The sequence below is a fragment of the Bos indicus genome, chromosome 13 (genome assembly GCF_029378745.1).
Source record: "Bos indicus isolate NIAB-ARS_2022 breed Sahiwal x Tharparkar chromosome 13, NIAB-ARS_B.indTharparkar_mat_pri_1.0, whole genome shotgun sequence".
NCBI classification, from domain to species: domain Eukaryota; kingdom Metazoa; phylum Chordata; class Mammalia; order Artiodactyla; family Bovidae; genus Bos; species Bos indicus.
Window position 1 is genome coordinate 62,817,670 of NC_091772.1, and position 23,123 is coordinate 62,840,792.

At 51.0% G+C, this 23,123-nt stretch overlaps 1 protein-coding gene across 1 annotated transcript; it reads left to right on the forward strand.

Annotated features, from left to right (window-relative positions):
* The first annotated feature begins 5,554 nt into the window (after nt 1–5,554).
* Nucleotides 5,555–22,250, forward strand: LOC109567820 (uncharacterized). The gene is made up of 14 exons (XM_070800656.1): nt 5,555–5,663; nt 6,716–6,932; nt 9,237–9,341; nt 10,599–10,730; nt 11,759–11,843; nt 11,949–12,012; nt 12,463–12,548; nt 12,997–13,179; nt 15,710–15,763; nt 17,019–17,171; nt 18,452–18,519; nt 18,765–18,877; nt 19,848–19,882; nt 22,218–22,250. The coding sequence occupies exons 1-14, from the start codon at nt 5,555–5,557 to the stop codon at nt 22,248–22,250; spliced, it is 1,437 nt and encodes a 478-aa protein (XP_070656757.1).
* Nucleotides 22,251–23,123: the final 873 nt, after the last annotated feature.

Here is a 23,123-nt window from a genome sequence, read left to right on the forward strand (position 1 = left end):
CATATTGAGTTGACCTTGGTGATGTGGCGAGTCCAGGGCTCACTGAACAGCGTGACTCTTGGAGGCAGGCTTTGAGCTCTGATCTGGACCCCTCAATGGTTGTCTGACCCTGGGATGTGGCTCCCCTTCTCTGGGCCTCAGTTTCCTTCCCTGTAAAATGGGGAGAATTGCAGTCCCTACCTTGGAAAGCTGTGGTGAGAATGCAATGAGAGAAAATGGTTCCCGGCACCTGGGAAGTGCTCAAACAATGCCATCCATGGGTGACGGCATTGTCATTCTTGTTACCTGAGCTCCAGGATGTTGGGTCTTATCACTGAAGTCCCTTCTAGCTGAGACGGTGCGTGACTGCCATTGTGTCCCTGTCTCCCCTGATGTCAGTAGGTTGGGGACAGACAATAAGTCCTCTGTTCTCCAGCCTTCGGGCCCATCCCAGCACACAGAGCTCATGTCCCATGGGGGCCTGCCAGGAAAGGGCGGGCAGGTGTTTCAGGAAAAGACGCTACCCAACTTCACAGTAAAAACAGCTGTAAGAACACCTCGAAACATGGAAAGGCAGCCAGAAAGGCGTTTCTCCAACAGGACTTGGCTAGGCCCACACAGGGCGCTAGCACTCAGGCCCTGTGCTGCATTTCCCACGCACCCTTGGCCCCCAGCCATGCTTTGCGGTCCATATCCCACACACCAGATTCCATTATTTTTCTAAGTCGTTTTAAACCTGGGATTTTGAGCCCCGATTCACAAGGAACATGAGACAGTCCATCTCCATCCTGTCTGGGGTGGGGCTCCGCTGTCTCCCTAGAGTCCTACAAGGTTCGGTTGTGAGGTTTCCGCGGAGCCTGGAGGATGGGGCTGACCTCTGGTCTTTGGTAACATCTTGTCCTGATGAACAAATGGCCACCCTGCCTCAAGATCCTGTGTCAGAGGTGAGCGGCGTGGACCTCTGGCCACGCTGGGGCACTTGTCCAAAACAGCCAAGGCCATGGCTCCCGGGTTCTGACCACCCAGATCCCTTGGCTTCCTAGAGTTTGGTGGATAAGTAATCCTGCTATCTTACCCCATGGGAGCAGGGAACCTCTCCACAGTGGCTCCCACAGCACCGCAGAGGGACTGAGCCCCAGGTGTCCACGGGTCGCTTGCTTGATACACACTTTTATGGGCTGTCTCCCTCCCTGCCTCACTTTCCCCCTCTCCTACCAATGTCTCCTGGCACCACCTCCCAAATCAACTACCCACTCTCAATCCTGGTCTCAAGCTCTGCTTCTGGGGAACCCAAACCAAGATGAGCATTTGTTCTGCAGGAGCAAGGATCTTACAGACCTTCAGTCCCACAGCCTTCTCTACAGCCAATGGATCTCTCACTTGACAAGTGAAGACATTGAGGCTCTGACGGCTCAGCCTGACTACCAAGCAGCCCCTAACCACTACACCATACTGCCTCACTCTACTCTCTGCTCCCTCATCACTCTGCAGGGTCTCTGGCCCCCATAAAGAAGAAGAGAGGTGGTCTTCTGTGCCAATCCCCTTCCAATTTGCACCCTGAAGCACAAGCAGCACCTGTACACCTCCAAGGCAGGAGCCCCAGATCCAAAGCTCCAAGATTTCAGCCCCTTCTTGGACTGGGGGAAGGAAAAGTCCTTGGCTTCCTTCTGACCCTTAGCAGCAAACAACAAACACCAAGTGATATCACAGTAACTCTTCCTGCCTCAAAGGAATCATTGTATTTGTCTTACAGATGAGAATTCAAGTGACCACAGAGTCATTGAAATGGTGGGCACCCAAGCCTCACCCACTTGCCCCAGCCTCCCATCTGAATCCACAGCAGGACAATGACCCAGTTTTCTTGTTCCTCAAAATAACAGGACAACTAATAGCCTCTGTTCCCTTAGAGTTACTCAGTTCCCAGCACAGGGCTAAACACTTCCTGTGGGTTAATGTTCCGATTTTACAGATGAATAGACTGAGGCTCAGAAACAAGAGTAAAGATGTCTTTTACCTCTCTGTGTACAAGCTCTTTCCAGAGCTTCCCTTTTATGGAGGAGACACTCAGGAAATCTCCCATCTCTTAGCAGAGACTAGTCAATAAGGTCAACAGAATCCACGGCACTTCAGCCAAAATATTCCCTCCTATTCTATTTAGAGAAGCCAGATATTGGAAGGGAAGGGAGACCTTGTGCGATATCTGTACTTCTACCAACATCCTGCACCAGCCCTCGGTGGCTCAGATGAAGAAATTTACCCTACAGCCTTTTTCTGCCAGAGGCAGGATGATAGCACTTGACAGTAATGTTGAAGCCCAACCAACAGAAATAAGGAGGACCTCCCCACTTTTAAAGCATCTTCCAAGCAAAAAGTCCATGATTTTACGAGATCCTAGAAAAAGTTCATCCCATCTGAAATATTGTCCCCAACAATATTAACATTAGCCATTAGTTCTGACATTAGCTAACAGCATTATCCTAGCATTTCCTGTGCAGCTGCTGCCTTCTAGAACCAGCCCCTCTGCCCCATGCATCCAGCTCAAGAATGGAGTTTAACACCTGCCCTGACTGCATCCCTGATGGTGAAAGGGAAAGGAATTATCCACAAGGAGAACCCTATGGAAAAATCTAAAACCCTCCTAGAAGTGAGTCCTGCCCACCATTGGGACGGCTGCACCGGCTGGGGGATGTTGGCGCAGGTGGTTACACGCATTTACCATGTGGTACCAGTACCCACGAGAGAGGACCTTCGCAGAGCAGTTTGGTTGGAAGTAAGGACTTGAGGTCCTTGGAGCTGTGTACATAGTAACATTGAATTTCCCTTTCACTGGGTAGCCAGTTTCCTTTCTGAGCCTTTATTTCAAATCCCAGTTTTGTCACACACATGCTGTGTGACCTTGAGCAGATCACTTAGCCTCTCTGGGTCTCCATTTTCTCATCTGTAAAATCAAAAATAAGATAAGCAACTTTGGGGACTTCCCTGGTGGTCCAGTGATTAAGAATCTGCCTTCCAGTGCAGGGGAAGTGGATTCGATCCCTGGTTGAGGAAATAAGATCCCACATGCCACAGGGCAACTAAGTCCGTACACCTCAACTACTGAGCCCATGCACTCTAGAGCCTCTTCTCTGGAATACGAGAAGCCCATGAGTCTCAACGAAGACCCAGAACAGCCAAAATTTAATTAATTATTAACTAAGCAACTTTTGGGGAACCCTTCCTATGTTCCAGGCTCTGACAGCCACATGACTTGCCCCACTGACTCTTCACAATACCCAAAAGACATAGATAGATTTATTATTCCCATTTTGCAGACATGAAAAGTGAGGCTCAGGAGGGAAAGTAACTGGCCCACACTTACACAGCTACTGAGTGACCGTGGGGAATTGAACCCAGACCTGTCTGGCTGCAGAGGCATGGCATGGGTGACATATATGGAAAGGGCATGGGGAGCGGCCGCGGGTGGTCACTGGGCCCTTCCCATGCCTGCCTCCACCCTGCACCTGCTCTCCTCCACACATACCCCAACATCCATCCTTGCTCCCTTGGGTTCTGTGACCTCTGCATCCTGCAATATCAGCCTCCTTGGGTCCCTCCTGAGAGCTGGAGGCTCAGATGGAGGCCTTGCCCAAGGCTCCATAGCTCTGAAGTGGCTCCTAAGGGAAAGGGCCTACCGCCCAAATCACAGGGCCCCCACACACTTCCTCCCTGGGGTCTGCTGACCCAGGACTAGAGCCTGATGCTGGGACCCCAGTGACTGGCCCTACCAGTTTTAGTCAGAAGCCCCTAACAGTCTGGTGCCAAGAGGACCTCTCCCTCCACTGAAGGGCTCCGCTGAGCGCAAACCCCGCCAGGAGGCTGGACTTCCTGCCCTGCTCCTTTCCACCCGAATTTCAGAGCTCGGGTTATAAAAGTCTTGTCTTTCTGAGAAGCTGGTGACCAAGGCCAGGCAGAGATTCTGGACAGCCCTATTCTTGGAGAGGTAAGGACAGGGAGGCTAACTTGGGCATTTCTCAAATATTTCTTGAGCACCTACAATAATGTGCCGATGTGGTACAGAGATCCGTTTCCCAGTTTCTCAGCCAAACTGGGTTTGAATCCTGGGTCCACAGCTACTAACTCTGTGACCTTGGATGACCCACCTCTCCTCTCTTTTGCCGATTCTGTAAAATGTGCCTGCTTCAGTGACCCCAGACTATCATAGTAAGGATTCAACAATGCAACAAAGCTCGTAAAGCTTTCGGCATGGAGCCTGCTACACAGAAAGGACTCAAGTAGAAGTCTCAGCCAGTATGATTCAAGACTGGTGTGATATGGAGAGGGCTAGTGAGAAGTACTAAAGGCAAGAAGGGAGGAGAGACACGACTTGGGTGAACTGATTAAGAAAAGTGCCTGACATGGGCACTGGCTAAACACTGGCTGGATGAGGAGTGGATGAGTTTCAAATCACCCCAGTAGCTGAATATAAATAGTTTATGCCGTGAATACAAATTTCCCAGTCCAAACTTCACAGCTGCAAGCAAACAAGAAAGTCTCTTTCTCTAGGACCCAATTTAATCACTAGTTTGAGTTCCTGCCATCAAGCAACAAAAACCTGGATGTTGCTGATTCGAGGCAATGCCAGGATGCTCTCAGGCGCTCCAGAGCAGGCTCAGCCACTTTAGGGGCATCCTGTCTTTGCTCAGGGCCAGCATCTACCCTCTGGGTGGCTTCTTCTTGGGCACTGGGGTGGAGGTGCTGGCTTTTTAATGGGTCCTGCTTACTCTGGCATGTGCCCTGGAGGGGTCTTCACCCGGCTGGTCTCTGCCTTGCAGTTTCAAAGGCTGCATCTCCTAGCAGCACAGCCTTGTCCACCTGGAGAGCCCCCTGCCACAGGCTCTGGGGTCCCAACTATACCCCCTCGGCTGCCTGAGCAGGGCTGAGGTTCAGCAGGCAGGAACCAGTACGAACATACTGTTTGAAATATTGACGTATCTTCTTACTAGTTAGTTGGTAAAAAGCCCTAACTTTAAGCCCCCCAAGTGCCTACCCTGGCCACGGTGGTGCTTCTCCCAGAAACCCTACCCCATGTCCTCTCCTCAAGATTCAGAAACCTCCATGGTTAAACGGGAGTACTACCTCTTTTAATGTCTCACAATATCACATAGCTGCGTTAAAAGCTGTTGGGCACACTACTTGCTAAGTGCTTTGCACATATTACTGAGTGCATTCCCCACAATAATCTATGATTGTCTCCCATTTTATAGATGAGAAAACTGAGGCACAGAGAGGCCAAGTAATCTGCTCAGGGTCACACAGTCAGGAAGTGGCAAAGTCCAGATTGGAAGCCAGCCCACTTGAGGGGAAAGGACATTTCAGGCAGAAGGAATGGAAAGCACTGACGTGAGATGGTGGGAGGCACAGGTTGTGTTCAAGGTCTGGTAGCTCTAGAGCGAGGGGCAGAAGCGAGGAAGGAAAGCTGGAGAGATGGCTCTAGAAGAGGCAGAGCTGGGAGAAGCTGGGCAGTGGGTCCCCGCTGAGGCCATGGAGGTGGCCGGTGGGGTTCCCAGCCCTGTGTCCCCAGGTCCTGGGCGGGAGGATGCTGCTGTTCTGGGGGTCACTGCTCTGCTGGGGGCTGCTGCCCCAGGTCCAAGGTGAAGCCCAGCACTTTGTCTTCATGCGCATCAGCAAGGATCAGCTGGAGACAGGTAAGTTTTAAGGGGTGGGTGGTGGGAGGCAGGAATTCCGGGAAGAGCAGGGGTGGGAAGTGGCACCACCTCCCTGCTCAGGGCTTTTCCTCTTCTGGCCTCCCCACCAACCAGCAGCAGAATTTGCCTTCCTTCGCCCAAAGTTGACCCCCGCATCCCCTGCTCTAACATGTGCTGTGGCTCCCTAGTCACAGCCTTCAGGAGATCCTCCACGCTCTTCATCCTGGTTTCCAAGGCCCTGCCTCTCTAGCCTCTTCCACCACTTGCCCTGACTGGCCCTGGAGACTTCCCAGGTTCCTTCCTTTGCTTGTGCTGTTCTTTACCTGTTCTCAATCCCCCAACACAACAGATTCTGATTCGTACCTTAAGGCCAAAGTCTAACAGTCCCAATGTCTGTCCCAAGAAGCAGGTTTCTTCCACTGGTTCCCACAACCCTTTGATGAAGCCTCGTCTATGGCCTTATCCAAGCATATTATACTTGTGATCCTGTCTGTCTGTCTGTCTGTCTCCCTAACTCTGCTGTGAGGTCCTTCTTACCCATTCACCTCCTACCCCATTCAGCATGATCCAACCTCACTGACCTTTCTGCTTCATACACCCACCAGGCTCATCTCCACCTCAGGGCCTTTGCACGTTCTGTTGCCTCTGTCTATATTGCTCTCTCCCAATATCTTGCAATAGTGGATTTCTCCACTTCATTCAGGTCTCAGCTCAAATGCCTCCCCGCCTCAAACAGGCTCTCCCTGACCATCGTATCTAAAACAAACTCCCCCCCATCATGCCCCAACTCAACTCCATTTTATTTTCCAAAAATTGCTTTGCTTGCTTATCTAAGGGCTCAGTTGTCTTTCACTGCCCCCGCCCCTAGAATGTAACCACCATGGGGGCACAAGCCACAGGGCTCCTGGTCCCTGAGCCCAGAAGAGAGTAAGTGCTTCTTAAGTACTTGTTGCTAAATGACTAAATCGCTGGCCCGGGGCAGGTGCTGGTGGGCATCTGTTGAATGACTGAATGAGGGGTGAGCCCCGCCCTGAGGAAGGCCTTGTCCTCAGACATTTCAGACCTGCTCTTTAAACACCGCGTCCTGGACCGGGTGACCAGGATCCCTGTGAGGGGGGACGCAGGTGAAGGCATTGCCATCTTGGACCACATGCCCTTCGTAAGAAAAGGTCTCTCCAAGAAGAGCACTGGGCTTGACCTGCCACTGATCAGGGGTCTGCTCTTGGGACAGAGCCTCTCCCCGCTGGGGGAGCTGCTCCAGCTGGGCGGGTGAGTTCCTTCTGGCTTTTCTCCCTGCTCAGACTCAGTTCTCCTCTGTCAAGTGGAACACTGGAGGGCGGTGGGAGCCCTGGTGTCTCTGGAGCTTTTCTCCATCTGGAAAGCTTTCAGCAAGTGCATTTTTGTTGTCCCTAAACCTCTCAAAAGGAAGCTTCCCTGGAGGCTCAGACAGTAAAGAATCCACCTGCAATGCAGGAGACCTGGGTTCAATCGCTGGGTTGGGAAGATCCCCTGGAAAAGGTCTTGGCAACCCACTCTCATATTCTTGCCTGGAGAATCCCCATGGACAGAGAAGCCTAGTGGGCTACAGTCTAGGGGGTTGCAAAGAGTCAGACACGACTGAGCAACTAAGCACACAAATCTCTCAAAGCCACTTGAAATCCTCCAGGGGACAAGGCAGAATCCCAACCAGGGATCTTAGCCGGGCAGCCCTCCAACCCTCCACACTCAGCCTACCCCTGGGTATTGCAAACTTGCATAGTGTTTTGTTTTGTTTTATTTTTAATAAATCTGGAGGGTTTTAATAGAAGTCCAGGTTTTCTGATTATATTAGTTTGCTGGGACTTCTGTGACAAAGTCCAACAAACTGAGTCACTTAAACAACAGAAATTCAGGAGACTGGAAGTCTGAAATCAGGCGTTTTCCTTATCTCTCCCCTAGCTTCTGGAGACTTGCTGGCAACTTTTCACTTCCCTTGGCTTGTAGAATCATCACCTGATCTCTGCCTTAATCTTCACTTGGCAATCTCCCCAGGGGTGTATCTATGTCTGTGTCCAAATTCTCCCTTTTGACAAGGACCCCAGTCACATTAGACAAGAGCCCCACCCTACTCCAGTATGACCTCATCTTAACTCTATCTGCAACAACCCTATTTCTAAATCAGTTCACATTATAAGGTATTGGGGGTTAGGAACTCAATAATATATGAACTGGGGGGTGGGAAACAGACACAGTTCAACCCATAATAGAAAGTCTCTCTTATAACCAAGATCTGGCCCACCTGGCCTGATCTCCCCCAATGACAGTCATGGATGTGGGGTCCTTAGTTCCTAAGTCAGTCCCTAGTCACAACTTCTGGTAAAATAAGTACCAGCATATGTAGGTTGGGGCATGGGTTCCTCAAAGGTCAACCTCAGTAGTCACAGGTATGCCTCCAAATCCATCTCTCAGTGTGAGCTGGGAGAGCCAGAGAGTCCCTGCAATGAGAGTCCAGAAGTTTTCTGATGGGGGTGAAATGGCATGAAAAGTCAGAGCACTAGGGAGGGTGGGGCTGCTTCCTAGAGAGGCCTGGAGGGGGTGCTGGGCCCATACCTGCCCCAGTGAGTGGTAGGTCTGGCTACCACTCACCGCTGCCCATGCATTGGCCCCACCTCTGCCCACCCAGCCTGGCAGAGGCTTGGAAAGGCCATAGGAAAAAACGCACAAGGTCCAAGTCATACTTCAAAGCTCTTTGGAAGTTTCCACGCATATAGCCCTTGGGGAGTCTGACCCAGCCAGGTCTTCCTCCAACACTGGAACTTGTTGGTGCCCACTCCAGTAGGCATCAGATGAGTCACCAGCTTGTATCTAATATTTAAAAAGAATTCTGAGTTCCTCTGAGCTCAGAGAGATGCAGGGACCTGAGGCCATCGCAGGGAGCAGAAGGCTCATGTCCTCGCTCCTGGATGCTCAGCTGCTCCCTGGGCAGAAGGCAGTGGGATCACCAGCCATCTTGCTTTCTCTGACTCCTGCTTGCTCTCGTCTTTTTTTGCAGAATGCTTTTATCTGAATTCAGACCTGTTAGACGGCACAGATAGCTCCTCCGCTGTATTCTCATTTTGTGCAGGGTGACACTGACACCCAGACAAAGGAAGGGACTTGCCCAAGTCTTCAAGGCTTAGAGGCTGCAACGAGAGCCCACTGTTCTGTAGCCGGGCTGGAGGTCATGGTAGTGAAAACTGAAAGTATTAGTTGCTCAGTCATGTCCGACTCCTTGCAGCCCTGTAGACTGTAGCCCACCAGGCTCCTCTGGCCATGGGATTCTCCAGGCAAGAATACTGGGGTGGGTTGCCATTCCCTTTTCCAGGGGATCTTCTCAACCCAGGGATGGAACCCAGGTCTCCTGCATTTCAGGCAATCCTTTACTGTCTGAGCCACCAAGGAAGCCCTGAGGGTCATGGTAGGGGTTGTCCCAAAGCTGCCCCTACCTTTCCTGGTGTCTTCCCCTATTCTAGCCAGTACAGAAACACACACTCCACAGAGTCACAGGGGGCTTACCAGGCAACACAAAAACATCCCCACGCACACTGCTCACAGGTTGGTCATAGAAGATTCTGAAGGACCCGAGGTCACCTTACAAGTCCTGAGTGACAGCCTGCTGCAGGTCACATTGCGAAGCAAACTGTACCTCTCACTCCAGAGGTGGGTGTGTGTGCTGGGTGGGTGGGTGCTTTCTCCCCACACCTCTCGGTTCCAGGCAGCCGCGCAAGGCTAGCAAAAGCCTGCTGCCTGTGTCACCGTAAGGGTCACAGTAATCCTTGAAACTTGGGCATTTTTTCTTTTTTCTAAATATTTATTTATTTGGCCGCATCAGGTCTTAGTTCCTGCACGTGGGTCTTCGTTGCGGTGCCCAGGCTTCTCTAGTTGTGGCGCAAGGGCTCGGTAGTTGCAGCGTGTAGTCTTACTTGCCTCGTGGCATGTGGGATCTTAGTTCGCTCACCAGGGATTGAACCCATGTCCCCTGCATTGGAAGGCAGATTCTTAACCACTGGACCACCAGGGAATTCCCCAAAGTCATTTTTTCTGATGGAAAAACTGTAGGAGAGGGACCCACCGACACAGCGACTCACCCAGTGAATCTGCAGCAGAGGCTGAAACAAACCCTCTGACTTCCATGTCAAGGGACACGTGTCATCTGGAGAAAAAGGCGGATGCTTTCACGGGATGATCCAAGGAGGGTCTGGTTCAAGCTCACCCTGAGGCCCAGCACACTGGAACTCGGCTTGAGTAAGGCCATCCATCCTCTTGGTTTATCCACAGAGAGTTATGATCAAGTTCTCTGCTGGCCTTGCCTGTTGTGAGAGTTCACTGCCAGTCTGAGAGCTCAGACCACTCACTAACCAGTGGATGATATGCCAGTCTGGGGTTGTAAACACAGCAGACAACAGAGGGAGCGATACAGGCAGCCTTGGCACATGAAACAGGATATCTCCTTGCATTGCCCTTAGGACCATCCAATCTCACCAATAAACAAAATTATTTTTTATAAATATGGCATTTTTTAAATTTACATTCCCTTTCTAATTGAAAGGTGAGTAACAAGAAATATTTCTTTGATAGGGATGTGGCCACAGAGAAATAGATCTCTGTTATATGAGAAAAATATCATCGCCCTTATAATGACGCACAGCAAAAATGCACTTGACCCTCGGCCAGTGGGGACTGTAGTAAACTGAAGCGCACGTGGCCCACGTCCAGCTCACATCAGCCACCTTGTGAGGACGCTGGCCCAGAGCTGCCAGATCTTTTAAACCTAAAAGTTAGAATTCCGTGTTTTTAATGACATCTCCTAGTTTTTCACTTGAGCCCTCCAGACAACGGCAGGGCCCCACCGGCCGGTGAGTTCTGGACTGTCTTGGGCTGTGACTTGGAGCCTTCCCGGACACGCTGTGCCTACAGGATCCTGCGGCTCAGAGTCATCAAGAACATCCGCATCGGGGCTCGGCTGGAGCAGACGGGGAACAAGACCCACGTGGCCTTTGAGGAGTGCCACACCCCACCAGGGTACCTGAGCATCGAGGTTCTGGAGCAGTGAGTACCTACCCCCTTCCTGTGCTCAGCCCTCCACTGAGACTCCAGGCTGGGGTTGCCTCTCCCCAGCCCAGGTTGTCAGGGACAGGGTCAGCTCCAAGGCCACCAGCTGTACACACCGTCCATCAGCATCTCCTGCCTCCGTGTTGAGTGTTATGGTCAAAGTGTGCATCCATGCAGGTCAAATCTTGCCTCAGCTGCTTCCTAACACTGGGAGCCCTGGCCAAGCTATTTGACTTCCAGGAGCCTCAGTTTTCTCTCCAATAAACAGTATCACTCAGAGAACCCTGGCCGCCTAGGGTGGTTGTCAAGGAGAGATGAGCTAACCCATATGAGCTGCTGAGCACAGAACATGCCACATATAGTGGCCACTGCCTTTGACTCTTTTAAAAACTATGTATGTATGTTTTTAAAAACTATGTATGTATGTATGTATGTATTTTTGGCTGTGTCGAGTCTTAGTTGCAATACGCAGCCTCTAGAGAGCATGGGCTTAGTTGCCCAGCGGCATGTGGGATCCTAGTTCCCTAAACAGGAACCAAACCCAGGTCCCCTGCCTTGGAAAGTGGATTCTCAACCACTGGGCCCCCAAGGAAGTCCCCTACCTATGATTCTTAGTATACCTAACACAAAAGCCGCCTCCTCCAGGAAGCCTTCCATTGACCTCCACTGCCAGCTGTGATCTCTCCCTCTTTGAAAATCCCAGAGAACTTTATCAGAGAGAGAAATAAAGTGACAGGGGCAGAGAGGGAGACTCACGAAGATATAAAGTTGAGGAGGACAAAGTCTGGGAGAGAGAAAGCAAGAAGGCAAGAAGGGGAGAAAAAAGAAAAGAAAAGTGAAGAAAGGGGAGAGGCGAGAAGAAGGACACCAAGCTGGGAAGGAAGCAGCCATCCTGAGCCTCCTCATTACACAGACCCTCCGCCTCATTACACAGGGGTCTCCTCCGCCCTGTCTGGACTAGCCTCTCTGGCCTCAGTTTCCCCTTCCATGGTGTCCGAGACCCCATCTGCTCTCCACGCCCCTAGGATGAACCCCCTCCTGGTGAACGAAGCTCTGCGGTTGGTGACAGATGTCCTGGACGAGGCATTGCCCTTCCTCCTGCAGAAAATAGTAAGTTGCTCCTTGTCCCTGCCCCCTGAAAGAGGGGTATGACTCCAAGGGCGGCCTCTTGACCTCACCCAACCTCAGTGATGACCCCTCATGCCTTTGCGCCAGGTGTGCCCCACTGCCACAACCCTGCTCAACTCGCTGCTGGAAGACCTGTTACACATCACTCTGCGTTCGTAGCTCCTCGCCAAGGGGAAGTGGGGCTTATCTGCTGTCCCTCAACTGCTTGCCAGGAACTCATCTAGGCTCTGGGAATATGATGAGAAATAAAACAGACAAAGCTTTCACACAGGGAGCCTACTTCCTGTGGATAGAGGGAAAGGGCATCATTTATGTCTTATCACCTTGGTAACTCATTTCCCACTCTGAGCCTCAGTTCCCCAATCTGTAAAATGGGTTTAACCACAACCTCATAGAATGGACCATCGTGATAACACATATAAGCTGGTACAGAGCTATGGCTCATTAAACGTTCATTGTTACAAGATGCTCAGGCCATCCCACAATCAACATAAAGCTAAGCAGAGAAGAAAAAGGAATTTCTACTGCTTTGCAGCCTCCCCACACCATTCTGTACATCCCCCCAGGAGGCTGGGGCCCAGCCTCCATTTCCTCAATGCAGCCCCAGCCAGCTCAGGCCCAGAAGACTTCCAGTACTATGTCACCACCACAGAATTCACGGAAAAGGCCATCCTGATGAAAGTCCAGGTGAGCCAGCCCCTGGCCAGGGCAGACCCTCTGGGGACATCCACGGGTCTGGGGGAGGATGGGCATGGAGGAGAATGAGGAGCAGGTGGGTCAGCAGGACAAGAGAATTTGAGTGACTAGAAAGGAGGGGCTGTTAACAAAGTCGCAGAGAAAGGATTGGAGTTACTTGAGCGATAAGCAAGGAAGCAAAGTTCATGGGTTCAAAACCCAGCTCCACCTCTTACCATATGTAGGATCTTAAGAAAGTCACTTCAGCCCTCTGGGCCTCGTTTCCTTACCTGTCACGCGGTTTCCACCTCCCGGTGCTATTGTGAGCTAGAAATGTGCCTGTAAGTGTTCAGCACTGTGTCTGACACATGGTGAATCCTCTACATATTAACTGTAGCCAGCTTTTGGCCAGGGAAGTTGTACTCACTGAATTTCTCCTTCCTTCTTCATTTTTCTGAAGCTTGTGACCCCCTGCGGTCCAGGCCAGAGAGTCCCAAGGCCTGGCCACCTGGCCCCCAAGCCCCTCCCCAAATTAGCCCAGGGCAGCCTGGCAGACCTGGTCTTTTCACTGGAAACCTACAACGACATCCTGTCCTGCCTGTACACCAGCAAGGAGATCCATGTGAACCCCCAGGACCCCGTGGTGAGTGCTTAAAGAAGAGGAGTACGTTACTTTATTGCTCTATTTTTCACACGAAGAAACTGAAGCCCAGCTGGCAGAAGTACCTTTCTGGTGGGTCCAGATGAGTCACTTCCTCTCTCTGGACCTCACCTGGAGAACTCCTGTTCATCCTTCAGAACACAGTATAGAAGTTGCCTCCTCTAGAAAGACCTCCTTGAACACCCAGGCCCCTTTGTTTTTCCTCTCTTCATAACATTTATTCTGCAAATATGTATTGTAGGCCTACTGTGTGCCATGCCCTGTACACACAGGGTCTCTGCCCTTGAAGACGTCAAAGTCTATTGGGGGAATAGAAACTAAACAAGGAAACAGTCAGGTAAATAAAATAACGTGTCTATTTATAATGAGCAGAGCAGTGGATAAGCAAGTGACTGGTGGAGGTGAGAAGGCTGCCCTGGACACTGAGGTCAGTAAGGACATTTCTGAGGAAGTGGCCTGAATGGTAGCAAAGAGGCACACACACACACAAGTCTACAGGAGGAGCAAGTTCCCAGGGTCAACAAGGGGGTCAAATGAGGGAGAAATTCAGATCGATCACTCAACAGCCCCAGCGTCTCCCCATCACACTCGGAATAAAATCCAGTCTCCTCCCCGCAGCCCTGGAGCCTTGCGTGGCCTGGCCCCGCCCACCTCTCTAGCTCTGTCTCCTCACCCACGAGACTCTGGTCACACAGGCTGGACTGGTGCTCACCTCAGGGCCTTTGCACCCACTCTCTCCCTGCCTGGAACAATCTTCCCTCCACTGTTGTTCTCAGTGCAAATGTCGTCACCTCAGAGAGCCGCTCCGTGGCCACCACATCTAAATATCTAAAGTAAGCTTTTTCTCTCTCCACCCTGTCTTTCTCTTTCTATTCTTTTCTCTTCAAAATGTAGATCAAACTATGTATATGTATATGAGTAAAGTTATATGTGCAAAGTCATATATAATACACATATGTAATATATGCACATAAACACACACATATATATGCAAAGTCATACATATACATATGCAATATATGCACATAAACACACACATATATGCAAAGTTATGTTTATACATATGTAATACATACACATGAACACACATATGTATATCTGTGTGTTCATTTCCTTAGCTTTGCATGTTCACTGTCTCCCTCATTTTGAGGATGGGGGCTGTGAACAGTATACTCTGTGAATACTCTGTATACTCTGTACACAGCGAGTGCTCAGTAAATATTGAAATACAGAATCCCAAGATCCATATCTGGAAGAAATCTAGTGTTATTGCTCCATTTTTTACATGAGGAAACCAAGGACCAGACAGGGAACGTGACCTCCCAAGTCACCCAGCAGGTAGGATCAGGGCTAGAGCCAAGACTCCTGCTTCCCCAGGAGGAGAAGCAGGACTTCTAGAAGCTAGAAGCCAAGACTCCTGCTCCCTCCTTTCCACACCGCTGGCAGCTCTAAGTCTAGATATGAACCCTGTGAATCCATGTCCATAGAAATTCTTACACCAGTGGGTACACATGCAAGGGTGATCTTTGCAGCTTCACTTGTTACAGGGTGAAAAATAAAGTTAAACTAGGAGTCCATCAATAAGGAATTGGTAAAACATAAGTCACGTTATGGTCGTATACGGTGGAATACCAGGCAGCTGTTTAAAAGAATGGGGTTGCTCTACAAGTACTGATGTAATAAACAACATGGAGAGGAATAAACAACGTGCAGGACCATGTGCTTAGAATGTTCCCATCTATTCATTCCTCTCTGTGTGTAGAAAACAGTCTGTCAGGATATACTCCAAAACATCAACAGTGGTTACCCTTGAGAATAGGATTTAGGGGAAAAGGGGAAAAAGTGTTCGGATGGACTTTTAATTTTTACTGTATACATTTTATAGTGTTTGCTCTGGTGACCTATGATTTTCAAAAATCAACAGAGTACAGATAGTTAAATACAAACACGATAAAGCAAGGGCAGGAAAATGTTAATAGAAGAATCTAGGTACTAAGTATACAAATGTTCTCTATAAAATTCTTTCAACTTTGCTGCATGTGTGAAAATTTTCACATGGTACTTGCCTGGTGGTCCAGTGGCTGGGAGTCCATGCTCCCAATGCAGGGGGCCCAGGTTTGATACCTGGTCAGGGAACTAGATCCTTTATGCCACAACTAAGAGTTTGCAAATTGTAACTAAAGATCCTGTGTGCCATAACTAAAACCTGGTATAGCCAAATAAATAACAATTATTATTTTTTAAAAGAAAGAAAATTTTCACAATAAAACTTTGGCCGGGGGGGTGGGGGGAATCATTGAAACAGTAATGTCAACCTTTCCGTGTAAATCATGGTGAGAAGCCAAATGAATGGCTCCTCCTGTGCTGAGACTGAGTGGTGTGTCGGTGGTACCTTCAGCTGGGGACAATTACATCTCACTGAACCCCACTGACACCCATCCCAGCCCATGAACCTGCTCAGAAAGGATCTGCAGGATTCTAAAGGTCAACGCATATCTTGCCCTTTTTCCAGGCTGCCAACCTCAACCAGCTATTGTCACTGAGCGCACTGGAGCCTGAGCCCAAGGTGGGTGTGTTGCCTGCTTCTCCCCCAACACCTCGGGCAGGATCTCAGGAAATATTCTAGAACAGAGGACAGGACTGGGCCACACAGGCATGTTGCATTTGGCCAGACGTTTCTACTGTGGACTCTGGAAATCACTGTACCTTCTTCACAAGTGTTTAAAAGGGACAGTTCACTTAGCTCATTGTCCCACCCAGGTGACATGGCCATGTGGCTGTCATTATTCACTACTGAATAAAACCCCAACCCTGCTAAGGCATCCCCAAGCACATGGCAGATAGCAGTGAGCAGAGACTGTGCCAGACCTGCATCAACATAATCCTCGAAAAGCCTGCCCTCTCACCTTTTGACACTTGTGCAAATGAGGCTGAGCAGAGTGACTTCACTTGCCCATGCTCACATTGCTCAGTAAGAGGCAGAACCAGGATTTGTTCTGATCCCAGACTCCACGATCCATGCTCAGCATCCTCTCTCCAAAGGCTCTGAGAACAGGGAACCTGATGAGCACAGAATAATGACAATAACCACGGCAGACAGGGCTTCCCTGGTGGCTCAGACGGTCAAGCATCTTCCTGCCATGCAGGAGACCTGGGTTCGATCCCTGGGTCAGGAAGATACCCTGGAGAAGTGAATGGCAACCCACTTCAGTTTTCTTGCCTGGAGAATCCCATGGACAGAGGAGTTCATGGGATCACAAACAGTCGGACACGACTGAGCGACTAACACACACACACACGATAGATAACAATAGTGCTACCAGATGCAAAGTTCCTTTCTAAGCACTTTACATTAATTTACTCATTTAATCACCACAACAACCTGATGAGGTAGGTATGATGATTATCCCCATTTTATTGGGTTGGCCAAAAAATTCGTTCATTCCAAAAGCTGTTATGGAAAAACCCAAATGAACATTTTGGCCAACCCAATGCAAGCATGAAAGTTGAGGCACAGAGAAATTAAGAAAGTTGTCTCAGACCACACGGTTTAGAAGCAGCAGAACTAGACTCTGGCTTCAAAATCTATACTCTTATCTGCTTTGCATGCCCAGGAAAAGGGGGATGTCATTTCAGGTCAGAGGAGCTCAGGGAGGGTAAGTGACCTTCCCGAGGTCACACAGCAAGCTGCCACAGAACTAGAGTGAAAACTCAGACACCCTGACTCCTAAGATGGCCTTGTTCCCGTCCTTCCCAGCTGGGGGCTAAGGAACACGGTCTTCTGTCCCAGCCGGCACCTTCTCTGCTTTCTCCTTATTTAGACTTCTGATCAGTCTAGAGGGAACGTGGGACTGACCATCAGCATCCCTGACCATCCCATCGTCCACCTTGATGACCACACAGCCTCCATCATCCAGCCGGGCTCCCTGGTGCTGGTGGGGTCCAGCAACACCTCCCCCGTCTCAGTTTCCTGGGTGAGTAAGCCTCAAAGTTCTTCGTTCCCCAAGGAGCTGGGGGCCATTTGAGGGCCCCTCCAGGGCCAACTGACTGAGGCAGCGTGACAGAGGGCAGTGGCAAACCTCGCCGCCATGACATCTGCTAACGTTCCATAGCCATGCCTGTTGCGAGAAAATTAAAATACTTTCACACCTGCTCCCCTAAGTCCAGCCCCCATGCTCCCCAGAGATCTCTTCAGCAACTACAGAGTTTTGCCTCTGATACCCTATTGACTCTCTCTTCTGGACATGGCTGCATTGAAACCCTTGTCCACAAAACTAGGAGAAAACTTAGAGAAACAGAGTTCATGGAGGGCTAAATGTGATTGTATTCTCTGCTCCCCAAGAGCGGGGTGACCCAAGCTAGAGAGGGCTGGACCCTGGAAGGAATTCTGGAAAAGACAGCCCCATCAAAGTTTCAACCCATCTATCCTGAGCCCCGCTGGTGTTCCTACTTCCCACTCCGCAGACCCTGAAATTGGGAAGGCGCTGTGGGACACGACTTAGCACCTAAACAACAACTGTGGGGCAGAAAGGCCACCCCACTATACGTGAGCTTAGGGCCATCTGCTGTGTGCAGCTGGATCCTGGGAACTTAGCTGGCATGATTCCCTGGACCAGACATCAGTCATCTCTGGCTGGCAGTGAAAATTCTGGTTTCTGGTTTAGGAGGTAATCGCGTGAATTATGGAGGCCCAGGGACAACCCCCTCAAAACCAAGGGGTCCTCTGGCTTCCAACTAGCGATGCCACCACAAAATGACTCATTGCAAAAGGCCTTCCCTCCACTGAGCTGAGCTTCCCCCTCCCCTCATATCCAGCCCTTGCCTCCAGGAGCACCCAGCACCGCCCCCCAGTGCTCTCTTCCATGGCAACACCCACACATTCGTGGTCTGAACTCACAGGAGCCAGCAGCTGGAGCTGGGGAGACGATGGGGTGAGGGGGGCTGGCCCTGGATAATGTAAGGTGTTCAGTTCAGTTCAGTCACTCAGTCGTGTTTGACTCTTTGTGACCCCATGCACTGCAGCGCACCAGTCCTCCCTGTCCATCACCAACTCCCAGAGTTTATTCAAACTCATGTCCATTGAGTCGGTGATGCCATCCAACCATCTCATCCTCTGTCGTCCCCTTCTCCTCCCACCTTCAATCTTTCCCAGCACCAGGGTCTTTTCAAATGTAGGGTGTGGGTGCAGGAAACCCCTCCATCTGGAATATGAATTCCTCTCCTGTTCTGACCTAATAATCTCCACTCCTCATAGAAACTCCTTTCAAATGCCGTGTTTTCCTCGAAAAATCGGGAATTAAAACTCCAGTTCACTCCAAACAGGTAAACATTTTTGTTTGGGATGTTCAGGAAAAAATGAGGGGGTTGACAGGGTGTGTGGAAGGACAGAGTGTGGTTTCGGGGTGCAAGTCTCCCAGCTCACTGTCAGCTGAATGGAGCCGTTGAGAGGAGGTGGGAAGGAAAGGGGAGGCGAGGTGTGTTGTGACATGAAGTCACTGAACAGTGCACCCTTCTCCCACCCCAAGCAACTGCCATGACCTAAAAGGGTGATCTCTTTTCTCTGGTAGCATTACAGTCATCCTGGGCCCTTACCCCGCTGGCCTTGAAAAGCAGGTGAGTCTTTTTCCTTATCTTTGGCCTCTCATGGTTCTGAAGGACCCACCCGCAGGCCTGAAAGAAGGCCCTGAGTCACTGATGTGGGGGTGGGAAGCCTCACTCGCTTTCTGGGTGATCTCATCCTGCCCACGGGGGTGGGGAGAACCCTCAGAATGTCAACTTGTCTGTTTCATGCTTTGATACACTTGACAAGTTGGTCCCCGTGAAGCTCTGGCCCTGGGGTTTTCTCTGGCCCAACCGGCTTCCTGGTCTGCCCTGCACAGAAACAAAGAATCTGTGAGGCGACCCTACTGGTGTCCAACCCAGTGCAACCCCATAGACGGCAGCCCACCAGGCTCCCCCATCCCTGGGATTCTCCAGGCAAGAACACTGGAGTGGGTTGCCATTTCCTTCTCCAATGCATGGAAGTGAAAAGTGAAAGTGAAGTTACTTAGTTGTGTCCGACTCTTAGCGACCTCACGGACTGCAGCCTACCAGGCTCCTCCGTCCATGGGGTTTTCCAGGCAAGAGTACTGGAGTGGGTTGCCATTGCCTTCTCCAAGAGGAGCAGACAGGGTCTCAAATGCGAAGCAGGCTGAAGGATTTACCATCTGTTCTGTGGCCCATGGTAGCCAGGGAAGGTTCTGGGCATGAAGTGAGCCAATTCATTTTCAAGAAGGGGAACCAATCGGAAGTGGAGGATTATAGTTACAGATAGTCCAACAAGGCAGCCAGAGTCCAGGTGGGCAAGTGTTAGTCGTGTCCGACTCTTTGCGACCGCATGGACTGTAGCCTGCCAGACTCTGTCCATGGAATTCTCCAGGCAAGAATACTGGAGTGGGTTGCCATGCTCTTCTCCAGGGAGTGTTCCTGACCCAGGGATCGAATCCAGGTCTCCCGCATTGCAGGCAGTTTCTTTACCATCTGAGCCACCAGGGAAGCCCCAAGGTGGTCAAGGATGCAACTTTATCTAGGATAGCAGAGAGGAGGACACACCCAGCCCCGCAGACACCTGCCCACAACACATTGAGCTCCCCTGCCCTCCCCTCTTACAGAAGGCATCGACCAGGCACGAATGGAGCCCTCCGAGGTAAATGCTGGGAAAAGGAGCTTCCCGGGGCCCACGTGGGAGGTCAGAGCTATAGGAGCCATGGGGTCCTACAGGTACTTGTCCCCATCCTTCGGAGGGGGACGCTGAGGCTCGGGCAAAGGTGGCCCTCCCTTGACCTTCCTCATCTCACTGTCTTTCACAGCCATACTGGATGAGCTGCCCCATTTACAGATGAGGAAGCTGAGGCTCTGGGAGTGGGGGGCTCCATGAATCCGTCCAGGAGCCATACCCCTGGCTCTCCGAGAGCTTCTAGGCCTTACACAGGTGATCTTAACAATTAGCTCCATGAATTTGATGCTATTACTTCTCCCATTTTACAAAAGAAAAGTAGAGAAACTTGCCCACGGCAGCAGAGCCAAGATTCCAACTGGGGTTCATCTGACTTCAAAGCCTGTACCCTTAGCCTGGACCACCCATCATGCTAGAATTGGGTATCCTGACCCCCCAAAACAGGGCTGCTGCCTCTTGCACCTGCTATCTGAATGCCAGGAAGGGAAGATGCTGCCAGAGACCAGAGGGCAGGGAAAACCAGCAGAGGAACCACGGAGGTGATTCCATCGGCATTTGCCAGCTCTGAATCTGCCCCCAGAGTTGCCTTGCCCCTTCGGCCCTCTGCCCTTCCCTCTGTGGGTGAACATGAGAAGAGGCTGATAGGAAAGGACAGAGCTTAGAGCTGCCCTTCATTTCTTTGTTCCTGCCTTTAAAAGACCCCCACTCTTAAACAGCAGCACAGGAAGGGATATTTGGTGCAAGGCAGAAAGAGAATCACAGAACCTCCTGGCTGTACAACCTCAGGCAAGCCACTAGTCTCTCAGCCTGTTGTCTCTGTTTGCGTAATGGAGACAAAGATAGCTCTCCCCCTGGGCCAGAAGTGAGGGCTCCCCTCACAAATAAGAGCAACCATTAAGGCCAACATTTGACAGAATGTGACCCACCACCCCAGGCACACAGTTCGAGCTTCAGGATCGCCAGTTATGCCCAGTCCTGGACCCAGCACTCCCAGTTCCCAGTCCTGACATTCAGGAAACACTAGGAATCTGCTTTCAAGGACCAGAAGTTACTGAGCAGAAGGAGGCAGGAGGGGACAGCAGCAGTTCCTATCACAAAACCCCAGCTCCTCACCTGTGCTGCTCCCCGCCCCCAACCTCAGACTCTGCCCTAGATTCAACCCAGGGTGGCCCTAGTTGGGAAGGGTTGGCTCCAGGTAACTCTAGCAGGTCAGGGCTGGAAGGGCTACTAGAGGTAACATAGGGGCCTGCCTGCTCAAAAATGATGCCACAAATCCTGGCTGTTGGGCCCAGAACCCGGAATAATAATCACGGCATAGCCCCTGCAGCTACCACATAACCAGACCTATAGAGGCAGGGGGACTTCCTAGTGGCTCAGTGGTGAAGAATCTGCCTGCCAATGCAGGAGATGTGGGTTTGATCCTTGGGTCAGGAAGATCCCTTGGAGAAGGAAATAGCAGCCCATTCCAGTATTTTTGCCTGGAAAATCCCATGGACAGAGGAGCTTGGCAGGGCTATATTCCATGGAGTTGCAAACAGTTGGACATGACTTAGCAACTAAACAACCATAACGACAACCGAGAGGCAAGGGGAGAAAGTGTGGGTGGGCTCAGTGGCTCACTCATTAATTCACTTCTAGACTGTCCCACGCTGTCAAGTTAATAACATATTGTACAGCTCTAGAACGCACCTATACTGTAGTGTACATGAATGGCGCCACCTAGAGTTGAGCAGTGCACAACCTGTGCGTCCTTCCGAGGCTGCCCTCATCACTCACTCATTAATTCAGGCAATAAATGTGACCGGCTGATCTGTGCCTGGCCCTGTGCTGAGTGATGCTGAGATACAGATGAGTTAAACCCAGGGCCTAAACCTTCCAGGAGCTCCTATTCTTGTGGGGGGAAAGGGTGCAGGAAGGGATGGATTCCAGCAACATGGTCAGGTCTGGCAGAGGTTTGAGCATTGTGGGTGGGAACAAGTGAAAGGCTCCAATCCACCTCAGGGTGACCCAAGCAAGACAAACCCCAATGCTACAAAAATATGAGAGTCACCTTGATACGCAGGCTTTCTGGACAAGCCCCAAAGACTGGTCTGCCCCTTCACTCACAAACATTCCCGAGACCCTCCTCCCCCTCCACTCTATCCCCCTGTCCAGTCGGTTCCTGACTGTGCCCTCTGGCCACCAGGGGAAGGCATGTCCTCAGGGCATACAGTCCCTCTCAGGTGTGGCAGGAGCAGCCTCGGGGACAGCTGGCTTTGTGCGCGGTGTAGACTGAAGGGACGCATCTCCCTGCTTCTATCCACAGGACTACCTGCCGCTGACCGTTCCAAAGGAATAACCAGTTCTTACTGAGAGCCAGTCCCTCCCCTCAGCCACAAGTGCTTCAGGCCCTTGAGAGTCCGAGAATGGCTACAGTCACAGTGGAAAATCACAGTTGCAGTAAAGATGATTCTTGCTTGAGAAGTCTGGTTCTGAATTTGTTAAGGGGTTCTGGGAGGTGGCCAGGCTGTTCTGAAATGTTTCAATGAAGGGATTGTCTCCCTGGCCATTCCTGCTTTCCCTTAGCCCCTCTGTATTCAGTGTCTTCGACAGTGGAGTGACTCAGAAAATGGAAAGGGGGCTTGAACTCGGAAAGCCTAGCCCCTAAGAGGATGGGGTGTGGAAAGGACGGGAGGAACATGCGCACGCAGGAAAGCTCCCCTGCTCAAGAGGGAGGAAGAGAAAGGAAGCAGGAAAGAGAGTCCCTAAGAAGAGAGGGACCACAGGAGACAGATGTTTGGGAGGCCCTGAGCAGAGAGGGAAGCAGGCAGACCCCCACGCAGGTAAGTGCTTGTGAGACAGCCACACCTCAGAGCTCCCCTGGCCTCAAAGGTGTGGTGAGCAGCAGAGTGATTTTCATGTGCCCAAGAGCAGGGCCTTCAAGGGAGAGATCCAGAAATATCGTCACCACCAACCTGCCAGCCCCATATGGCCCAGGCAGAGCAAAGCAGCGAGCAGAGAAAAGCCAGGCACCAGAGGGCTTTGCAGTCTGAACTGTAAAGAGCACCATGGTTGCCAAGGATGGAGGGATGGCCAAGCAGAGGGACGCCCCCTCCCACACCTGGGCACCTGTCAAAGCCCACAGCAGGTTGGGCCCTGCCCCAGAAAAAGGCAGATGGGGGGAAACTTCAGACTCATAGAGACTCATAGCAGGCTCTGTCTTGGAATGAAT

Coding starts and splice junctions, on each gene's coding strand:
- LOC109567820 (XM_070800656.1), top strand. CDS start 5,555: ATGCTGCTGTTCTGGGGGTCACTGCTCTGCTGGGGGCTGCTGCCCCAG. Junction 6,933..9,236: donor GAGCTGCTCCAGCTGGGCGG/GTGAGTTCCTTC, acceptor CACTGCTCACAG/GTTGGTCATAGAAGATTCTG. Junction 12,549..12,996: donor CCATCCTGATGAAAGTCCAG/GTGAGCCAGCCC, acceptor ATTTTTCTGAAG/CTTGTGACCCCCTGCGGTCC.